Here is a 17,898-nt window from a genome sequence, read left to right on the forward strand (position 1 = left end):
CATTTTTTAAAGATTCGATGCAAATATAACTGCAACAGAATTTAAAAGAATACAACTACATATATATATATATATATATATATATATATATATATATATATATATATATATATATATATATATATATAAAAATTGCATGTGTGGTATTTATTTATTTTTAATTGTGTGTATAAATATATATTATTTCAGCAATGTCATTTATTTAACTCATACCTGTACTATCATATTGATGATGGCCTGATAGTGATCCTTATGGGACACAACATTAGCCAGCACTAGATTGTGAAGATTCTTTTTTATTTTTGCCTTCATAGCCTCCAAAGGAATCCTCGTGTCGTCCATTATTGACTTTTGTCGCAGCAAACCAGCATCCTTGGCAGTGGCTCTTTCGTCCACCTTATCTCTTTTCCTGATCAGAGCTGCATGCTCCTCCTCTTGCTCCTCAGTGGCTGGAGTGTTCAGAATCTTGGTCAGCGTCTCTCCAGGCTGACAGCGGATCACATCCACTATCATTCGTTTTGTTCTAGAAATAGACAAGACATTTCAAAACTAAGGTGTCACATGGTAATCTAGAAAGGGATTAAACTTTACCATCACAAATGTGTATACTTAACAAACATCTTTTTACCATCGCCTCTTGACAATCTTTTAATTCCTTTTTAAATTGGTAAAATTCTTGAATATGTTTATCTATATTCTCAAAGTTATGAACAGACTAACACCCCATTTCCATAGATTAGATCGACCTACTTTAGATCGACCTAACTCCCTGGGGGTTCACGCTAAATAGCTGTCAGCCGGGCGGACGCGAAAGTTAATTATCCCCTTACAGCTTGTAGTAGGCGGGACGGACATTTAAGTCGGATTATCTGAAAGTAATCTAGTGAGACTCCCCCCGGGGATAGATCGATCTAAAATCTATGGGAACAGAGCCTAACTCATTGAGAGCTTACCTTATCAGTAAATTCTTAGTGTCAGTCTGGTCAGTGTCTGGCACCTCAAACTTATTGGACAGGGTCAGCAGAATGGTTTGTTTTGCTAACTGGGCTTTGTTGGCGCTGTCAGTTTCACCTTCCCCTTAAATAAATGAAACAATATGTACGAGTACTAATCAAACATATAATGATCAGTCATATAACTTAACCCTGATTTCTTCTCAAAGTACTTTGTCACAGCTAAAACCTTTCCTTAGTGATGATCTTGAAAATGATATGAAATTCCTGTAAAACTTGCAACTTACTTCAAATACTGATGAGATCTCTTAAACATTTCTTAATATTTATCCTTAGATTTTAGTGTTTCATTCAAAACATAATACCACCTTGTGATGATTACATGATTTAAAAATAGTAGTTATTTTACCCTATCCTACTTCATAAAAAATACATGGCCTTTCACTGCATTTAATATTCATATATAAAACAATGAATTAAAAGTACATTTTAACTTATGCCACAGGTAAGCTCTCCAATCTACATAAAGCCTTGTCTTATCAGCATTGCTGCGATTTCAAAAAGCAATGACAAAAAAGCACACAATGCAACATTACAATCCTACTCTCTAATCTCATAACTTCTGTTATGTTTGCTATCAATTTATCTTTTAATCTATAACTTCAGTGAAGATATGTAATCTTTAACTGTCAGACTTTGTTCCTATTCAAATCCATGCTGTTAACAACCTTCTACCAAAGTGCACTGTTTAAGCAGATACGGACAACAATGGAATACCAAGGAAGTGGAATGTCTTGTCTAAGGACAGTTGATATGCCTTTATCTATTTCTGTTCAAAAGTTGCAAATGAGGCCCACTTCACTAAAGAACTTAATTACTTTTCATAAAAGAACTTAAGACCAAAAATTTGTTTATTTCGAGTCCTGACAAATCAGAAACAGTCCACTAAATTCATGACCCCTTCCACAAAAAAAAAAAAAAAAAAAAAAAAAAAGTTTGAAATGTCTAATGTTCTACACCAAAATATAAAATATTTAGTGCAGAAAGAAATAAAGGTAACCATCATCCCTGATCAAAGTGGAATAAAAAATTTAGTCTTCAAGTGAAGACCAACATTCAACCTCCATTCCTTTGTGAAATAGGGTTCTGGTATAAGACCACTTCCTCGTAACACTGTGTAATCACAGATTTAATGAGAATCATCTAAGATAGCTCAAAGTCTAGCAATATTTTGTGGGATTTGGAGGAGAGTGTGGTAAAAAATAATGTCTGAGTATTGAGTATGATGTGGCAACAAGTCAAAGCTGAGTGTATTCATCCACACATTTTTTCCCTCTTAGTATTGTAAGTTATAGTCTAGTGCTAAAAAAATGATTTCTCCATGTCTTGTGTGTTGTTTTTGTATTGCTTTCTTAGAAGACATTCATAGAGTTTCATCCTTTTTGCTAAAATGTTAACCACACATTCCCAATTCTTACACATTTTCTAGTCTCATATGACATCACACAGTGTTGACAGTCTCACTTTACGCTATCTCAGATGATTTACATTAGTTACACTAGTAAGGGTGGGAATGGTTTTTCAGGAATTAAAATTAAGCAGTCTTGTACCAGTACTTCATATACACCACATTCATGAATCCATGCAGATATAATAAGGGGGCTTCACTCTCGCTAAGGTAGTTTTCTGTTTGATCTCAGGTTTAGGCACAATATGCTGTATGTACTTTTTTCTTTAATGAATTTACACTGTATATAAAAGGTTGAATAAACTACAATGTTCATTGGTAAAGGGCATCCTTCAACTAAGGCTAATACATAACATTGAACATGCAACATTAAATCATCTACATAACATCACAAAAATAGTTAGTTGTTTGGCCTCAGTTCAAGTATTTCCACAATTAATTGTGGGAAAACAAACATAACATGGTACAGTATCCCAGAAACTACATTTACATACAAATCTAAAATAATTAAATAAATAAATAATTTAAAAGCTATATTTTTATGGAAGTGTGAAAACATATTTTTATTTAAAAAATCTTAGCCCATATAAAACATTTTTAATAATACTTCCCAAGCAATGAAGCTGCATTTTCTAGACAAGCAAAAGCTTAACAAGCAAACATTTCTTCAGGAAATGAGTATAGAAAAAGAAAGTATGGGTAACATTGGTACAGTGTATTATTCTAGGTTTGACAAAGAAGACAACATAAACAATGGTGAAAAATGAACAAGACAGGTGCTTCCATGCAATAAATTTTTAAAATTTAAAACAGGACATAAATGTGTAGTACCTGGTGCTTTCTTGCCTGAAATAAAACAAAATATCTTAAAAATAATTCTTACATAAAATTGAAATTCCCAAAAGCTGTAGCCATGATTATTTTGTGCATATGTTTCTAATAAATCCTTATACCTTCTCTAATTGCCAAAAGCATTGTTGACCCAGCAATTTTGCTAGACAAATCTTGAATTAACACCTGCTATTCTGGTCTCAATAGAGAATCCTTACATCAAGCATAAACCACATTACATAAATAAGAACCTGTCCTTAACTCCAATTAATAGGCCAAACAAAACTGTTATCATTACTACGAGCTGCAGTCTGTGAGCTTTCACCAATTTGCAAGATAATTAAATATACCACCAAGCCAGTTATATATGCCATTATTTCATAAGTATGCTGAAACAAGTTCCATTTTTAATACATATACATTGTGGTTTTGTGATTGTTTGCATGTGCAGGTGCACATCTGCATGTGCAGGCATGTTTGTGCATACATATGCATGGATGTCTCATCATCGTTACCTAAAAGCGCATCCATGTCAGGGTTCTCCCCCAGGTCCTCCAAAAGTTCATGGATAGGGTCATTATGATCAGGAGCTATGGCATCTTGGTGCTCCAGCAACAGCTGAAAGTTCAGAAAACAATCATGGTCAGTTACACACATACAATACTTCTACCCATGGAACCATTTGCTGGATAGAACTTCCACTCAAATCTAATAATATTTTCTCTACAGTTAATCCTGTAATGACGGAGCATCCTCCCTCTCCAGGTGGTATTAGTACTATGTCCAAAACCTTTTTTCCTCATTTTTTATTGTACATATAACATAACCAACTGTACAGTAAAAGCCACAGACATTAAAATATACCTAAAGCAGTCTATTTATACAAGGGAGAGTGACACAAAAGAACTTAAAAGTTATGTATCATAAATGAAAATTACCAAACACAAGCTGAAAATATTTCATACCATCAGCTTACCAAAAAAATCAGGTGTACTTAAATATAAATCAGTAACTTAGTAGTAATCCACTTGATTAAATATATTTGATTTGTTTCACAGATTGACTGATATTGACATTGTTTTGTGATGAAAAGCTAAAGAGCAACTTTGAACATGTTTCTTTCTTTTTTTTTTTTGTAAAACTGGACCCAGCTGGTAATACAGAACCACAAATCATGTATAATTATAATATAACAAAAATTGTTTGGTCACTTACCTGGTGAGTGTTGATAATTTCTTGGATGGAGATAAATATGACTGGTTTGGACACCATGGTAACATCAGTGAACTGGTTCATGTTGAACCTCTCCTCTGGCTCCTCTACACCACACGCCTTGGCAAAGTACACTCTGTGAGGAGACAGAAACAGAGAAGAAAACATCAGTTTTAAGCTTATTCACAGCTAATGTTTGCTCAAATTGCTTTGAATTACCTGGACCCAGTGTTATCCCCAGAGAAAATCTTTTAAAATATAATATCAAAAATTTGCTATCAAAATCACTTATTTCTTTATAATATAAAAAAAAAATTTAAAAAAAAAAAAAAAAAAAAAACGTAGTTGTAGTTGATAATACCCACATTTGATACTAATTCAAATGAAACTGTAGAAAAATCAAAATATCAGCTTACTTAAACTTCTCATGTGCATCTCTGATATACGAGTTCAATCCTGCCAAGTGAGCACTATCTCCACCAAACTGAAATGCAAAGATGAGAAGTAAGTCAGGTATATCTATGTCATAATTTCTGTATCGTTTTCGATTTTTCTCAACATCTCTTACCCATTTTACAAACCTAGACTTACAAGAACATCAACAGAATAAACAACTTTTCAGTGTTAGAAATTATAACCTTTTTCTAAAAGGGAACATGAGCATTCAAGCATTCATATACTATAAATATCTGCATATGTGCTGTGCACAAAAATGCATCAAATTTCAAATAAATATGCGCATATCATGCTTCAAAGAAGTATACACACCCCTTTGTTGGAAGCAGCAAATTGCAGAATTTTGGCAATAGATCCCAAATTTCTTCTCTGGTCATTGGTCAGTCCTTTGTCCACTCCCACGTCAATAATGTCAAATGCATCAGGAGCCACAATGGCAGAGTTGATGTAGCGGTAATAAATAAGATTGCCAACAATCTGAAAAAATGAAGAAAGATAAACACAATTTTTTAATGTTTTAGAATCAAAATGTGCACTGATGTGTTTTAGATTCAAATAATGGTCACAGGGGATGCACATGCATCTGGATTTGATTGTGACAGATGAAGAGAAATATTCAATCTAGTAACTGTGTATAACATGTACTTTCAAGTGCATTTGATCAACTTAGACCTCAGTACTCACTTTCAGAACATCTTTTTCAGCTGCCTCTGGAAACTTGTTATGGAGTGCGTCTTTCATGACCTTGGCCATGTAGCGCATACCATAGCTAAAAATGAATGGTCAAAGTTGAATGTGATATATATATATATATATATATATATATATATATATATATATATATATATATATATATATATATATATATAGATAGATGAAGTTGACATACAATAATAGGCCACATTCAAAATCAATATGAAATGAAACTAGAGTGCATGAAATTCTGGAAAAGCTAAAATAAAACCTATTGAGATTCCCAAAAATTCTTTTGGGAAACAGGGTCCCCCTAGATGTGTTAGTATGGCTTACGGTATTTTATCTAGATTTGCCAAGATGTGCTGCAGGAACATATCAGTTGCCACCCTCAGATCTGCCACAGACTGCTCCAGCCTGGTTCTCACTTCCTCATGTTCCAGGGCCTGCTCTGTGGTCACATCATATGGCAAGCCACTGTGAAAAGAAAAAAAAAAAAAGAAACAATTTCATTCAAGTACAATTTCCTTCTGAGCAACTATGTAGTACCATTATTAAATAGAAAAAGGTTTATCGCTTTTCAACTTTTAGATTAAATCCAATTTTTCATTTGTTCTTTTGCCCACCTAGTTTCCCCAGTTTCTGTCTCCATTTGGTTCACCCATGCCTTGTACACCTCAGTTGGATTGGTATTTATGGCCAGCTTACGGTCCTCGATCACCTTAGTTACCAGTGGGTTCAGCAGCTCTCGGAGAGAAGAGCAGTAACCTCTAGCATTTCTATGGAAAAAAAGAGAACATTCATGAAATCAATATTCATATCGATTATTAGAATTATGGTAAGAAATCTCAAGTTACACATATCCTCTTTGAGGATGTGTGTTACATTTCCAGGATGGAGACTGTTAACATTTTTGAAAGCATACCAAAATCTAATGCAAAATACATGACAGACAAGGTAGGATGCTGCTCAAATATCATTCAATAACACAACCAGCTCTCCAAATGCATATAACTGAATGAAATTTAATGAAAATGCACGTCACTAATAGGGAACTCACCTGTTGAATGACACAATCATTTTGACTACCAGTGGGTTACCCGTAGCAATATCACTCATCTTGTCCACTTTGGATCTAGAATACAAAAAAGACAAAAAATCACACTCAACCACACAAAAAGATTTCTTCAAGTATTAGAGATTATGAATACATATCTTGTATATCAAAACTGAATATGAGGAAGAATACACGTAGCTACACCACATAGATTACTCCCGGTAGATTGTTATTATACATCTTACTATACTTACACGAAGCACAAATACAACAAAGACATAGTTGCAACCATGCACATTCCTCACAGAGACATCATATTCATGCTTTTTTCTAAGACTAATAATTCTTTTGAGCATACTATATCTAAAGAGAATTAGTGTCCAGAAAATAATTTGCTCCTAATGTATGATAAAAAGTCATGCATAAATCAAGTCACTGTTAAATTAAAATTCCACAGATGTTAATTCGTGCAACTTAAAACTTAAAACAGAAGCAGAAATGCCTGTATTCCCTTGCAAACTAATATGCAAAGCCGGCATTCTGTATGACAGCCTGAAAAAGCCATGTCTGATGCCTTCTTGATAATATTTTTTTTAAATCCAAGCAACCACATAGCAACATACAATTGAAGAAGACAACAAAATCTATTACTATTTCATTACAAATCAGCTAAGTTATCACCAGCACTACTTTCATTCACACAGGCTATTTTGAAATGTGTTAGTTTAATTAATATTTCCTTAATATATGGACATTCTATCTACAAACCAAAAGACAATGAACTCAGTGAGATCAGGTTCTACAAGACAAACATCCATTATGCACATTTGAACACAATCTACAAACAGAAAGTGACAAATATCACAAGTCGGATCTGAAAACACCTGCAAACTAAATCTAAGGAATGTGAAACAAAACATGAAGAAAAAAAGTCACTCACAAAATGCAAGAAGCTTATAAAGAGCAGCTAAAATAAACAAAATACTTACGATCCTCGTCTAAAGAGAATGCACAGAAAAACAAATGTTTAAATAATCAGATAAGAGAGTCAACAAATGTATGTGCACGAAATCATTTTTCAACAAAGCAAAATTGCACATTAAAATGTACCCCATCTAAATCCCAACTGACTAAATGGAAATGATAGACAAAATCAAGAACTGTTCAAGTGCAAACACTCCCCTCTCAATGTCTTATGTGCAATAAAGCAAACAGGCAGCCTCACAATTTTTCAACATTCAACCTGAACATCCATTTTGATTTATTTCACTGATAACATCAACTTTTAGCCAAAAGTCTTGCTCACTTATTTGAGTTCGAAAGTGTCAAAGCTTCATATAAGGAGAGGGGTCTACTGAGAAAGCATGCATCAATAGTAAAAATGCACAAAAGTGTGAAATTCCTGCTGTAGACACTGCTAGGTTGACATTTGCAATTTATATTTATCAAAGCATATTCAAAAGGATGGGCATTAACTAAGCTGTATTGCATATTACCCCAAATCCACATCCAACATTTCAAATACCTTGAACCAGGTAATTATATAAGCACATGAAAACCTCAGACACACAAAATATAGCAAAATTTACAATAAATACCTTATTTCCTCTTCTAACGCAGTCTTGAACAACTTGAGCAGCAGATACTCCTCCCGCTGGTTAGATGCATAGTTATACAGTGTAAGAATAACCGACTCCATGAATTTGGTGGTCCGGCTCTGTGGCATCTCAAAGATCAACTTAGCCAGGTAAGTTGGGTTGGTTTGTAACAGGTAGAACAAGTGCTGGTAGGCCTCGAGTCTTTCCCTGCTCTCTTTGCTCAGAGACTTCAGCCCTTTGCTCACTGCACCTGCAGGGTTTTCTTTGTAGTCTTTGAGTTTTCGGTCATGTGAGATTACATCCTGAAAAAGGAGATTTTCATTTTTAAAAATGCGTAAGTTAAAATTTGCACTTCTCATGCATCCCATTTCTGCAAGCATCTGGAGCCAATTCCTAAATGCAAACATAAAGCGTATTATATTCAACATCACACAAAAGATATCTATAAATTGGCAAATCATCACAAAAGTTGCCAAATGAAACCAGAATCAACAACCTCTAGCCCTGCCATGCGCCAAATCCACCGCTGAAGCCTAATAACAGAGTTACTGAAAACTGAAAAACATTAAAAAAAAGATAAATTAATCAAATAATGATATATGCATGTCAGAATCATTTGCCATGTTGATACACCATGCAGCTATACCTGCTGCCTCTGTGTTAGAAATGGAGCAATGAGGAGAAAAGATGCTGAAGCCATGGCTGGGACTATTGTCTGTAAATACAATCATTATCTACAACTGTAACCTAAAGGTAAACAGTAGAAAAAACACTGCTACATAGATAGAATACCGGAATGTGTATCAATAGAACAAAATGGCCACCAAATTTTGCTCACAACAACAATATAGAATCCTTCCCTATGTATTATAACAGACAAATATCAAAATAAATTCCATCTTATCCTCTTACCTGTAGTGTTATTCTGTTCTTCACTAAAAGTCCAATCTTAATGTCCATCTGGTCCAAGTCCTGCTCCAGCTGTTGATTAGAGCGGATAGCTGTCACCACTTGCTGGCGCAGATTCTGGAGTTCTGAAGATAAAGAAATAACATTATACGAAGATATTGTAGGAATTCTACCTTGCACAAATGACAATCACTACACTTTATAAAACAGATATATTCAATTTAAGCATCACAGCAATTATTTTCCCAGTCAAAAAGGGGTGAAGAACTCTATCTGATAAACCCTTTTTTCTATTTCTAACTCATCAATTTATAAACAAATTACTGATCCATGTTTTGCGTAAATTTGTTATATTACCAATCTCTTCACTGTAGTCTATATCACTCTGGTCCAGCAAGTGGACAAATTTTCTGACCACACCAACAGGAGGATTCTCAGAGTGCACTGAAATCAAATCATCAAGGTCAATTCATTTTACTGATAGACAAGTGAAACGAAGCAAAACTAAAATCAGAAAATATCTTAACATGAAGATGTTGCTGCCACTACTTTCAAATTGTCTGCAAATCTTAAATTTTCTAAATGTCATAGTAGATCACATATTCTTTGTGTTAAAATTGAATGTATGTTTGTAATTTGGAAAGAGAGAGAACTTACTGAGTTTATTATAGTCCTGTCTGGCCATACTAGATCTCCAGGCTGCTTGAATTTGGACGATCTTGGGTTCCTGAATTCGATTTAAAAATAATGAACAAACTGAACAATTATCTACAGTATATTTTAGTGATATAAAAAACTGTTTTAAGACATGTTATACAAACTCAAACAGAAGACTTTTAAGTTTTAGTAATGCAACCAAAAAACTTGAAGCGCTGACAGTTTTTTTATTCAATACTATTAGAATTTGTACACAAGCCCTCCTCACATTTTTCTTGTAATAGTCTTTCTGTTTTTGGTATTTCTTTCTGGCTTGGTGCATTCTCACTGCAGCTTGAATCTGAAGCAAAAAGACATTATAAATGCTCTATCTACAATGGACTTTGATTTCAAAGTTGCTCATGACTCTTTTTTTCCATATTTTATTTTTGCTAAACTTTCTTTTGAGACTAGCTGAAATCTATTACACCAAAGCGAACATGGTAAAGTATCATTTTGATAAAGACCCACCTTTACAGCAGCTGGTTCTCCCTCCTTCAGTTCAGCTAGCCTTGTCTGGTACTTCTGTTTCTGCTTGTTACCCCTGTACCAGGCCTAGAAATCCAGAGATTTTATTCCATTTATATTTAAACTAGAAATCAAATTCATTAAAACGGTGCTGTAATGTTCCCAAAAAAGTTTGAATCAAAATATATAAACACTGTGGCTCCTGGTGCTCTACAACTTTCTAAAAATCATTGAAAAGCATAGGCAAAAAACAACATGAACTCCACACTTGACCTTGAATACATTGCACCTTGTTTATGAATAGACAAACAACCAAACAGATCATCTTACCTGAATCTTGGTAATGGCAGGCAGTTGTGTTTTCATGAAGTCCAACCTATCATTATACTGTTTCCGTACCAAGTACCCTCTGATCTGAGCCTGGATCTTTACAATGAATGGTTCATTGGCCGCAAATAACAACTCTCTATTATGCCCTGCTGTAACTTCTGTTACAATGTTCTGAAATTCAATATCACAAGCATGTTATCATTTCTATGAATTTAAAGTTACATTAGTTGAGATGAAAGAAAACAACTAGTTTTTTTCACACATAAACACACATAACAACTTGTCGGCATATTTCACAAACAAAACTCAAGAGCACAAAAACCTCAAGGTAGATTCCATTAGTGTCACTTAGAATACACATGACAATTTCTTTAAAATTTCAATCCTATATTTTTACCTGAATCTCTTCTCTGGTAAGTAAGAGGTGATCTTTGACCACCCCCTCTGGCCTCTCCCAGGCATACTGCAGAGTGTCGGTATTAAAGTAGAACTTGCTGCCATCTTTCAATCTGTTCATCATCCAACCACTGCCTGTGTCACCTGGATTAAAGTAGAAAAATAAAATTTTAAGTTTATTTAAGATATATGTGATATGAAACGTATGTTTTGTTCAAAACTACTTATACCATCATATATGAAGAGTCACATACTTGTAAACAGTCATTTAAAAGAAGTAAATGTACTGATATTTGTTGACTGGGCAGTAGATAATCAGTACAAACTCACAACATTTTAATGTTATTTTAGACACTATACTTACCTGATCCTGCCTTGTTATTCTTAGCTTCTTGCATTTTACTGAGATATCCCTCATCACACTCTGCAGTGAGACTGTGCAGAGTCACGTCAGGGTTGTTTAATGTGTTCATCAAGTTCTTTGGATCTCCATCTTCTATGGCAATGTTAATAGCAGCTACGCCAACTGACACTGGAGATAGATAGAGAACAGGTAAGCTACTCTTAAAATATTAATCAGTACAGAATATTCATATTTCGGGCAACCATTCTAACACAACGAGTGGCTATATGTCAGTCTTAGTAAAAATCTTGAGAAACATCAACAATTATTTTGCTTGCTTTAGCCACAGTTGAACTTACTTTTCTGTCCTTCCTCTGCATTTCTATTAGCTTTTGAAACAGTTGTTTGGATGTCTTCATACCAAAGCTGTGCACCATCATCATCCATTTCCTACAAAGAGAAAGGCAAATCAACTCCCCGAAAGAGACCATGTTATGTGACAAAAAGGAGAAAACAGACATTTAATAAATTTACATCATTAATTTTCAAGTGATTATTTTTTCCATTTCCTGGTACTGACTTTTACAAAACATTGCCTCCAGTATCAAGCAATGAACAACTTGTGTCTAAAATTACTACACACCTTCGCTTTCTGTTTCTTCTCCTTGGCCAGCAGGTTCTGGTAATGCAGTGCCTGGGGAGCCTCCACCCCCTTCAACTGAGCACTGGGCGCCAGGAGGGCCTGCAAGGTGCCTTCTGCATCCCCTCGCTCAATGGCGTCATTGATCAAACCTACTGCTATAATTCCTTAAAGAAAACGATGTTGACAGAATAAGTGACTTACAACTTTAATTCAGAGTACTATGAATTTTTTCCTTTGATTATGAAGGTAATGGCTCCTCTTCTTTGATTAAGAAAGTAATGATGGAGTGCACTTGAGTTTAATCTGTTGTACTTACTTTCATGTTCTTCTTGAACCTGGCTATTTACATTGTCCACACACTCTTGTATCTCAAAGTGAGTCAACAACTCATTAGGAGCCTAAAAGAAATATAATTTGAGGGAACTCAAATACAAAGTGTGGCACACCAAAATTATTATGATACAACTAGTGCAAGAATGGATTTGTACTTATTGTCTAATACATGGTGTTCAGTATATGTGAAGAAAGCTGCAGAATTTTGAAGTCACATATGAGAAGGTTTGGGCATTTTCAAATAAAGAAAATCTTTCACTAATGAATTGGCTAAATGATGTTTTACTGATGACAATGCAGATGTCTGGCCCCATTATCAAAACTTAAATGCGTCAAAGCATTTAGAGTATTGGCTTCACTTTAGCTTACATCAGCCTTCTCTCTCTTTGCTTCCTTCAGATTCTCTTGATATTTGGTCTGGTTGTTTTCATCCAGGAACTGAATATGTGCATTCTTGTCCATCAAAGCAGTGAAGGTGAGAGGAGGATCTCCAGATTCCACGGCCTGGTTGATTTTGGCAATGCTTGACAGCACTATGAATTGAAAAGGAAAGTATTATACTGAGCAACTAATTTGTATCATTGAAAGGAGAACAAAATATTCACTACCTGTTTATCAAAGTGTTTTGCTTTTTAATGAATTAATTATGATATAATCTTCCCACCAAATTATAGTGCTTTCTGATACAGTAACTTTGAAACACAGACTCAACTTACCTCTCACTCCTCCAAAGATCTCCTCATAATCTAAGTCACCCTAGCAAAGAGAAACAATCCCTTGATAAGATTCATATGAAGCACTGAGAATTAATGCAATGCATAAAATTTTAAAAATCCCTTACTCAATGCCCAGTGATGGAAGTTGTGTTAATAGATGTCATACTGTACAAACTGCCAGTACCTCAGTCAAAATCAAGCTGGTTTGTTGACAGCCAGTGTTTTTTATTATTAGTATTATTATTACCATTAATTTAACTTTTAAATTCTTTAACCTCTTCAAACTTTATTTGTATTTATAATATAGTCTGGACTATTTTAGTTCATATGACATAGAATACCTCCCTAAGTAGTAACATATCTGTAATATGTGATTTTACCTGTTTCTCTTCCTTGATGTTCACAAACTCTTCAAAGTAAAGATTAGCTGCAAAGTCGTGCACTGGTGGTAGCATGGCTGCAGGGTTGGCTAGGGCCTTCATCAAAGCCTGGGGATCTTCTCCAGACAGAGCACTGTTGATGCCTTGGACTGCTACCATTTCTGATGAGGAAAGTGAAATAATTCTACTAAGTCTGTTTGGGAAGAATTATGGTTGGTATGAAGTTAGTCTGACAAAAACTGAAATTTCTTCAATGTGCATGTAATGCTCAGATGATAAAGTTTAGTAATAGCTTGATTTGTGTGCTGAAAAAAAAAGAACAAGGGCTCATCTTTTAAACTCATCTGCAAGGATTGAAAGAAAACAAAAATAAACAAGGCAGCAAAGCTGTCAAATGTACAGACAACAAACAGGAAATAGCTATGCACAAAATAGGCTACTGTCAATTCTGATGCAAAAGTACATTATGTTAAACTGCAAATTCAACATCAAATTTTAATTATCCTCAACAGGTAATACCAATGTAATTAAAATATGTGACAAGTTTACACTTTGAAAATGTATAACTTCCAGAAAAAGAAGTCACTTAGACTGCTTTTCCAACTCAGACTGCATTTTAGTCCTGTATTTCTTTTTTGAAAGTTCCGCAATCATAAGTAACATGGTTTTCCCATAATGGTCATCATGGCAGCAGCACCCAAAATTGTGTTTTCTTCTATTCTGATGCAATATTACATAATGGATTTTATTTATTGACTACAGTTCAGCTTTTAACACAATTGTGCCAAAAAAAACTATATTTGAAACTTTTAAACCATCTTAAGCTACCTGTTTTTATTTGTGACTGGATTTTAGACTTTCTTTTAGATAGAAGACAATCTGTTAAAGTCGGCTCATTTAGCTCAAAAATAACAGTCTTAAATACCGGTGCACCACAGGGATGCGTCCTTTCACCTTGTCTTTACTCCCTTTTTACTTACGATTGCACTAGTGTAAGCGATGGGACTTTTCTCATGAAATTTGCGGACGATACTACGCTGGTGGGGCTAGTCACTGATAATGACGAGAGTACATATAGAGAATCTGTTGAGTCGTTGTTAAGCTGGTGCGAGAGTAATGATCTTATCTTGAACGTAGCTAAAACCAAAGAAATGATAGTGGATTTTAGAAGGAATCAGAATGTAAAGGTACCACTCACCATTGGTAATGATGAAGTTAGTAGGGTAGAGGAATTTAAACTACTTGGTATACACCTTAACAGTAAATTGAATTGGAAAGATAACACCGTAAAGAGTGTAAAGAAGGCACGGCAAAGACTGTATTTTTTAAGATCATTGAGAACTTTTACTGATAGTGTGCCTATTTTAGTCAATTTTTATAGGTGTGTAATTGAAAGCATTCTAGCGTACGGAATTATAATATGGTATAGCGGAACAGCTGGGGAGGAAAGGAAGAAATTAGCAAACGTTGTAAAAACTGCAAGCAGGATTATCGGACAAGATCTCCCCAAGCTGGATGATATTTTTAAGGACAGGATGGAGAAAAGAATTGTCAACACCATAAAAGACGCTTTCCATCCTGCATCCTCTCTTTTTACTTTTTTACCAAGCAACAGTAGACTTTTAACTTTTAAAGGCAGTAAACGCTTTTTAAACAGCTTTTATCCAAGTGCAGTGACGCATTTTAATTTGATCTCAAAGCTAAATTCTTAATTTTATTTATTTATTATTTTATTATTTTACTCTGTATATTGCTCCAATGGAAAATGATTTCCGATTTTTTATAATTGGCTAAATAAACTCTTATCTTATGGTTAACAGCATAATGACCGTCAATTTTTAATAATAAAATATATGTATCATGGATTTTCAGAAAATGTGACTAGCATGGGTCTTCAAGCCCGTGGAACTTCAAAGTCACGCCTTGAAAATGCCAATATGTGAAAAATTAAATTTTCACAAAATAACTGTTTAACTGGCAGTAAGAATTACCAAACAGACTGTATTTCCTACTGAAGCTGTATTTTAGTCCCATGTTTCTTTCCTGTAAGTTTGAGAACAGTAAATGACATGGTTTTTCTTAAATGGTCATCATGGGAGCAGTGCCCAAAATAGTTTTTTTTTTCAAATTTTGATGCAATATTACATAATGTTTAACAGCATAATGACCATCAACTTTAATAATAAAATATTAGTATTATGGATATTCAGAAAATGTGACTAGCAAAGGTCTTCAGGCTCATGGAACTTCAAAGTCACAACTTGAAAATGCCAAAATGTAAACGAGACAGCACTGTTCTGAAATGTTTTTTTTTCCATTTTTAACAATTTTTAACATAAAACAAAGTTAACAGTTTTCTGCCGTTTTTATATTATCAACTAAGAAAATTGATGAGATGGGAAAAATATCAACAGAGCAGTGTTAAATGTCCAATCTCTTCCATTCTGAGATTCTGAACATAGTGAATGATTGAATCTGACAAACTGCAATGATATGAGTTTATTTCCATTTTTGAAACTTTATTACACAATACACGATAACAAGTTTACCATCATTTTTACATAATCAACTAATAATGTTGTAAAATTGCAGGAAATGCCAAACAAACACTTTAACGTATCTTATTAGTTCAATAATGAAACTGTTTACATGCCTAAGAATTAAATCTGAGGAAATGTGAAAAAACTGCATTTCTTTAAAATAATGGCCCGATTATGCTGATTTTTGAACTCAACCTGCGTTTTAGCAGAAATGACAACTCCTGTGAGTTTAATGACAATTGGCCTATCTGTTTTTCTTATATTGTGTTTACAGTGTTGCATATATGCTTAAAAGTGAAAAAAAAAGCATAACTACCAAAATAGTGGTCCGATCATGCCGGTTTTCGAACTTGACCTGCGTTATAGTAAGATTGATTACTCCTGTGAGTTTCATGACAAAAAGCTTATCGGTTTTCCTTGAAATGTGTTTACAGTGTTGCATATATGCTGAAAAGTGAAAAAACAGCATAACTTCTACATTAATGGCCCGATCATGCTGATTTTCGAACTTGACCTGCATTTTATGAATATTCATCAGCTCTGTAAATATACAGCCAAAAAGTAAAACTGCCTTCCACTTATCATGTTTACAATGAAAGTGCATGGCGCCAGCGACAGCGACAGTGACGGCAACGACGGCGACGACAGATGCAGGTGATGGCAATATGTACAGACACATCTGTACATATTAACTGTACTGTTTGAGAACAGTAAGTGACATGGTTTTTCTTAAATGGTCATCATGGGAGCAGTGCCCAAAACAGTTTTTTTTCAAATTTTGATGCAATATTACATAATGTTTAACAGCATAATGATCATCAATTTTTAATAATAAAATATTAGTATCATGGACAAATAGTAAACGTGACTAACATAGGTTTTTAGGCCGATGGAACTTCAAAGTCACGCCTTAAAAATGCCAAAATGTAAACAAGACTGCACTGTTCTGAAATGGGTTTATTTCCATTTTTAACACTTTTTTAACATAAAACAAAATTAATAGGTTACTGCCATTTTTAAAAGATCAACTAAGAAAATTGATGAGATGGAAAAAATATCAATAGAACAGTGTTAAATGTCCAATTTCTTCCATTCTGAGATTCTGAACATAGTGAATGATTGAATCTGACAAACTGCAATGATATGTGTTTATTTCCATTTTTGACACTTTATTACACAATACACGATAACAAGTTTACCATCATTTTTACATAATCAACTAACAATGTTGTAAAGATTCAGGAAATGTCAAAGAAACACTTTTACGTATCTTATTACTTAAATAATAAGGCTATTAACATGCCTAAGAATTAAATCTGAGGAAATCTGAGGAAATGTAAAAAAACAGCATAACTTCTAAAATAATGCCCCGATTATGCTGATTTTCGAACTCAACCTGCATTTTAGTAAGACTGACCGTTCCTGTGAGTTTAATGACAATTGGGCTTTCTGTTTTTCTTATATTGTGTTTACAGTGTTGCATATATGCTGAACAATGAAAAAACCCCATAACTACTAAAATAGTGGCCCGATCATGCTGATTTTCGAACTTGACCTGCGTTTTAGTAAGATTGATTACTCCTGTCAGTTTCATGACAACAGGCCTAATGGTTTTCCTTAAAATGTGTTTACAAGGTTGCATATATGCTGAAAAGTGAAAAAAACAGCATAACTTCTACAATAATGGCCCGATCATGCTGATTTTCGAACTTGACCTACGTTTTATGAATATTCATCAGCTCTGTAAATATAAAGCCAAAAATTAAAACTGCCTTCCACTTATCGTGTTTACAAGGAAAGTGCACGGCGACGGCATCGGCATCAGCATCGCCATCGGCATCGGCGACGACAGACGCAGGTGATGGCAATATGTACA

At 34.3% G+C, this 17,898-nt stretch overlaps 1 protein-coding gene across 4 annotated transcripts in view; it reads right to left on the reverse strand.

Moving 5' to 3' along the window:
• Positions 1-17,898, reverse strand: part of LOC106174445 (ras GTPase-activating-like protein IQGAP1) — a 37,723-nt gene that overhangs the window by 4,185 nt on the left and 15,640 nt on the right. The window contains exons 13-39 of one of the 4 annotated variants that reach the window (XM_087001706.1): positions 13,483-13,643; positions 13,103-13,142; positions 12,756-12,919; positions 12,370-12,451; positions 12,054-12,217; positions 11,770-11,860; positions 11,432-11,599; positions 11,069-11,211; positions 10,672-10,842; positions 10,345-10,428; positions 10,103-10,174; positions 9,835-9,904; positions 9,535-9,621; positions 9,181-9,302; positions 8,269-8,570; positions 7,660-7,668; positions 6,674-6,748; positions 6,240-6,392; positions 5,950-6,090; positions 5,605-5,689; positions 5,233-5,397; positions 4,881-4,948; positions 4,468-4,600; positions 3,768-3,870; positions 3,253-3,267; positions 954-1,077; positions 214-523 (exon numbers count right to left, since the gene is read on the reverse strand). In XM_087001706.1, coding sequence (XP_086857832.1) covers positions 214-523; positions 954-1,077; positions 3,253-3,267; positions 3,768-3,870; positions 4,468-4,600; positions 4,881-4,948; positions 5,233-5,397; positions 5,605-5,689; positions 5,950-6,090; positions 6,240-6,392; positions 6,674-6,748; positions 7,660-7,668; positions 8,269-8,570; positions 9,181-9,302; positions 9,535-9,621; positions 9,835-9,904; positions 10,103-10,174; positions 10,345-10,428; positions 10,672-10,842; positions 11,069-11,211; positions 11,432-11,599; positions 11,770-11,860; positions 12,054-12,217; positions 12,370-12,451; positions 12,756-12,919; positions 13,103-13,142; positions 13,483-13,643 — 3,302 coding nt within the window. The remainder of the gene's footprint in view (positions 1-213; positions 524-953; positions 1,078-3,252; positions 3,268-3,767; positions 3,871-4,467; positions 4,601-4,880; positions 4,949-5,232; positions 5,398-5,604; positions 5,690-5,949; positions 6,091-6,239; positions 6,393-6,673; positions 6,749-7,659; positions 7,669-8,268; positions 8,571-9,180; positions 9,303-9,534; positions 9,622-9,834; positions 9,905-10,102; positions 10,175-10,344; positions 10,429-10,671; positions 10,843-11,068; positions 11,212-11,431; positions 11,600-11,769; positions 11,861-12,053; positions 12,218-12,369; positions 12,452-12,755; positions 12,920-13,102; positions 13,143-13,482; positions 13,644-17,898) is intronic. The other 3 variants (XM_087001707.1, XM_087001708.1, XM_087001709.1) reach the window with 3 other exon arrangements.

Source organism: Lingula anatina, chromosome 1, assembly GCF_051362555.1.
Source record: "Lingula anatina isolate TDL-2025a chromosome 1, LinAna3.0, whole genome shotgun sequence".
Lineage (NCBI taxonomy): Eukaryota > Metazoa > Brachiopoda > Lingulata > Lingulida > Lingulidae > Lingula > Lingula anatina.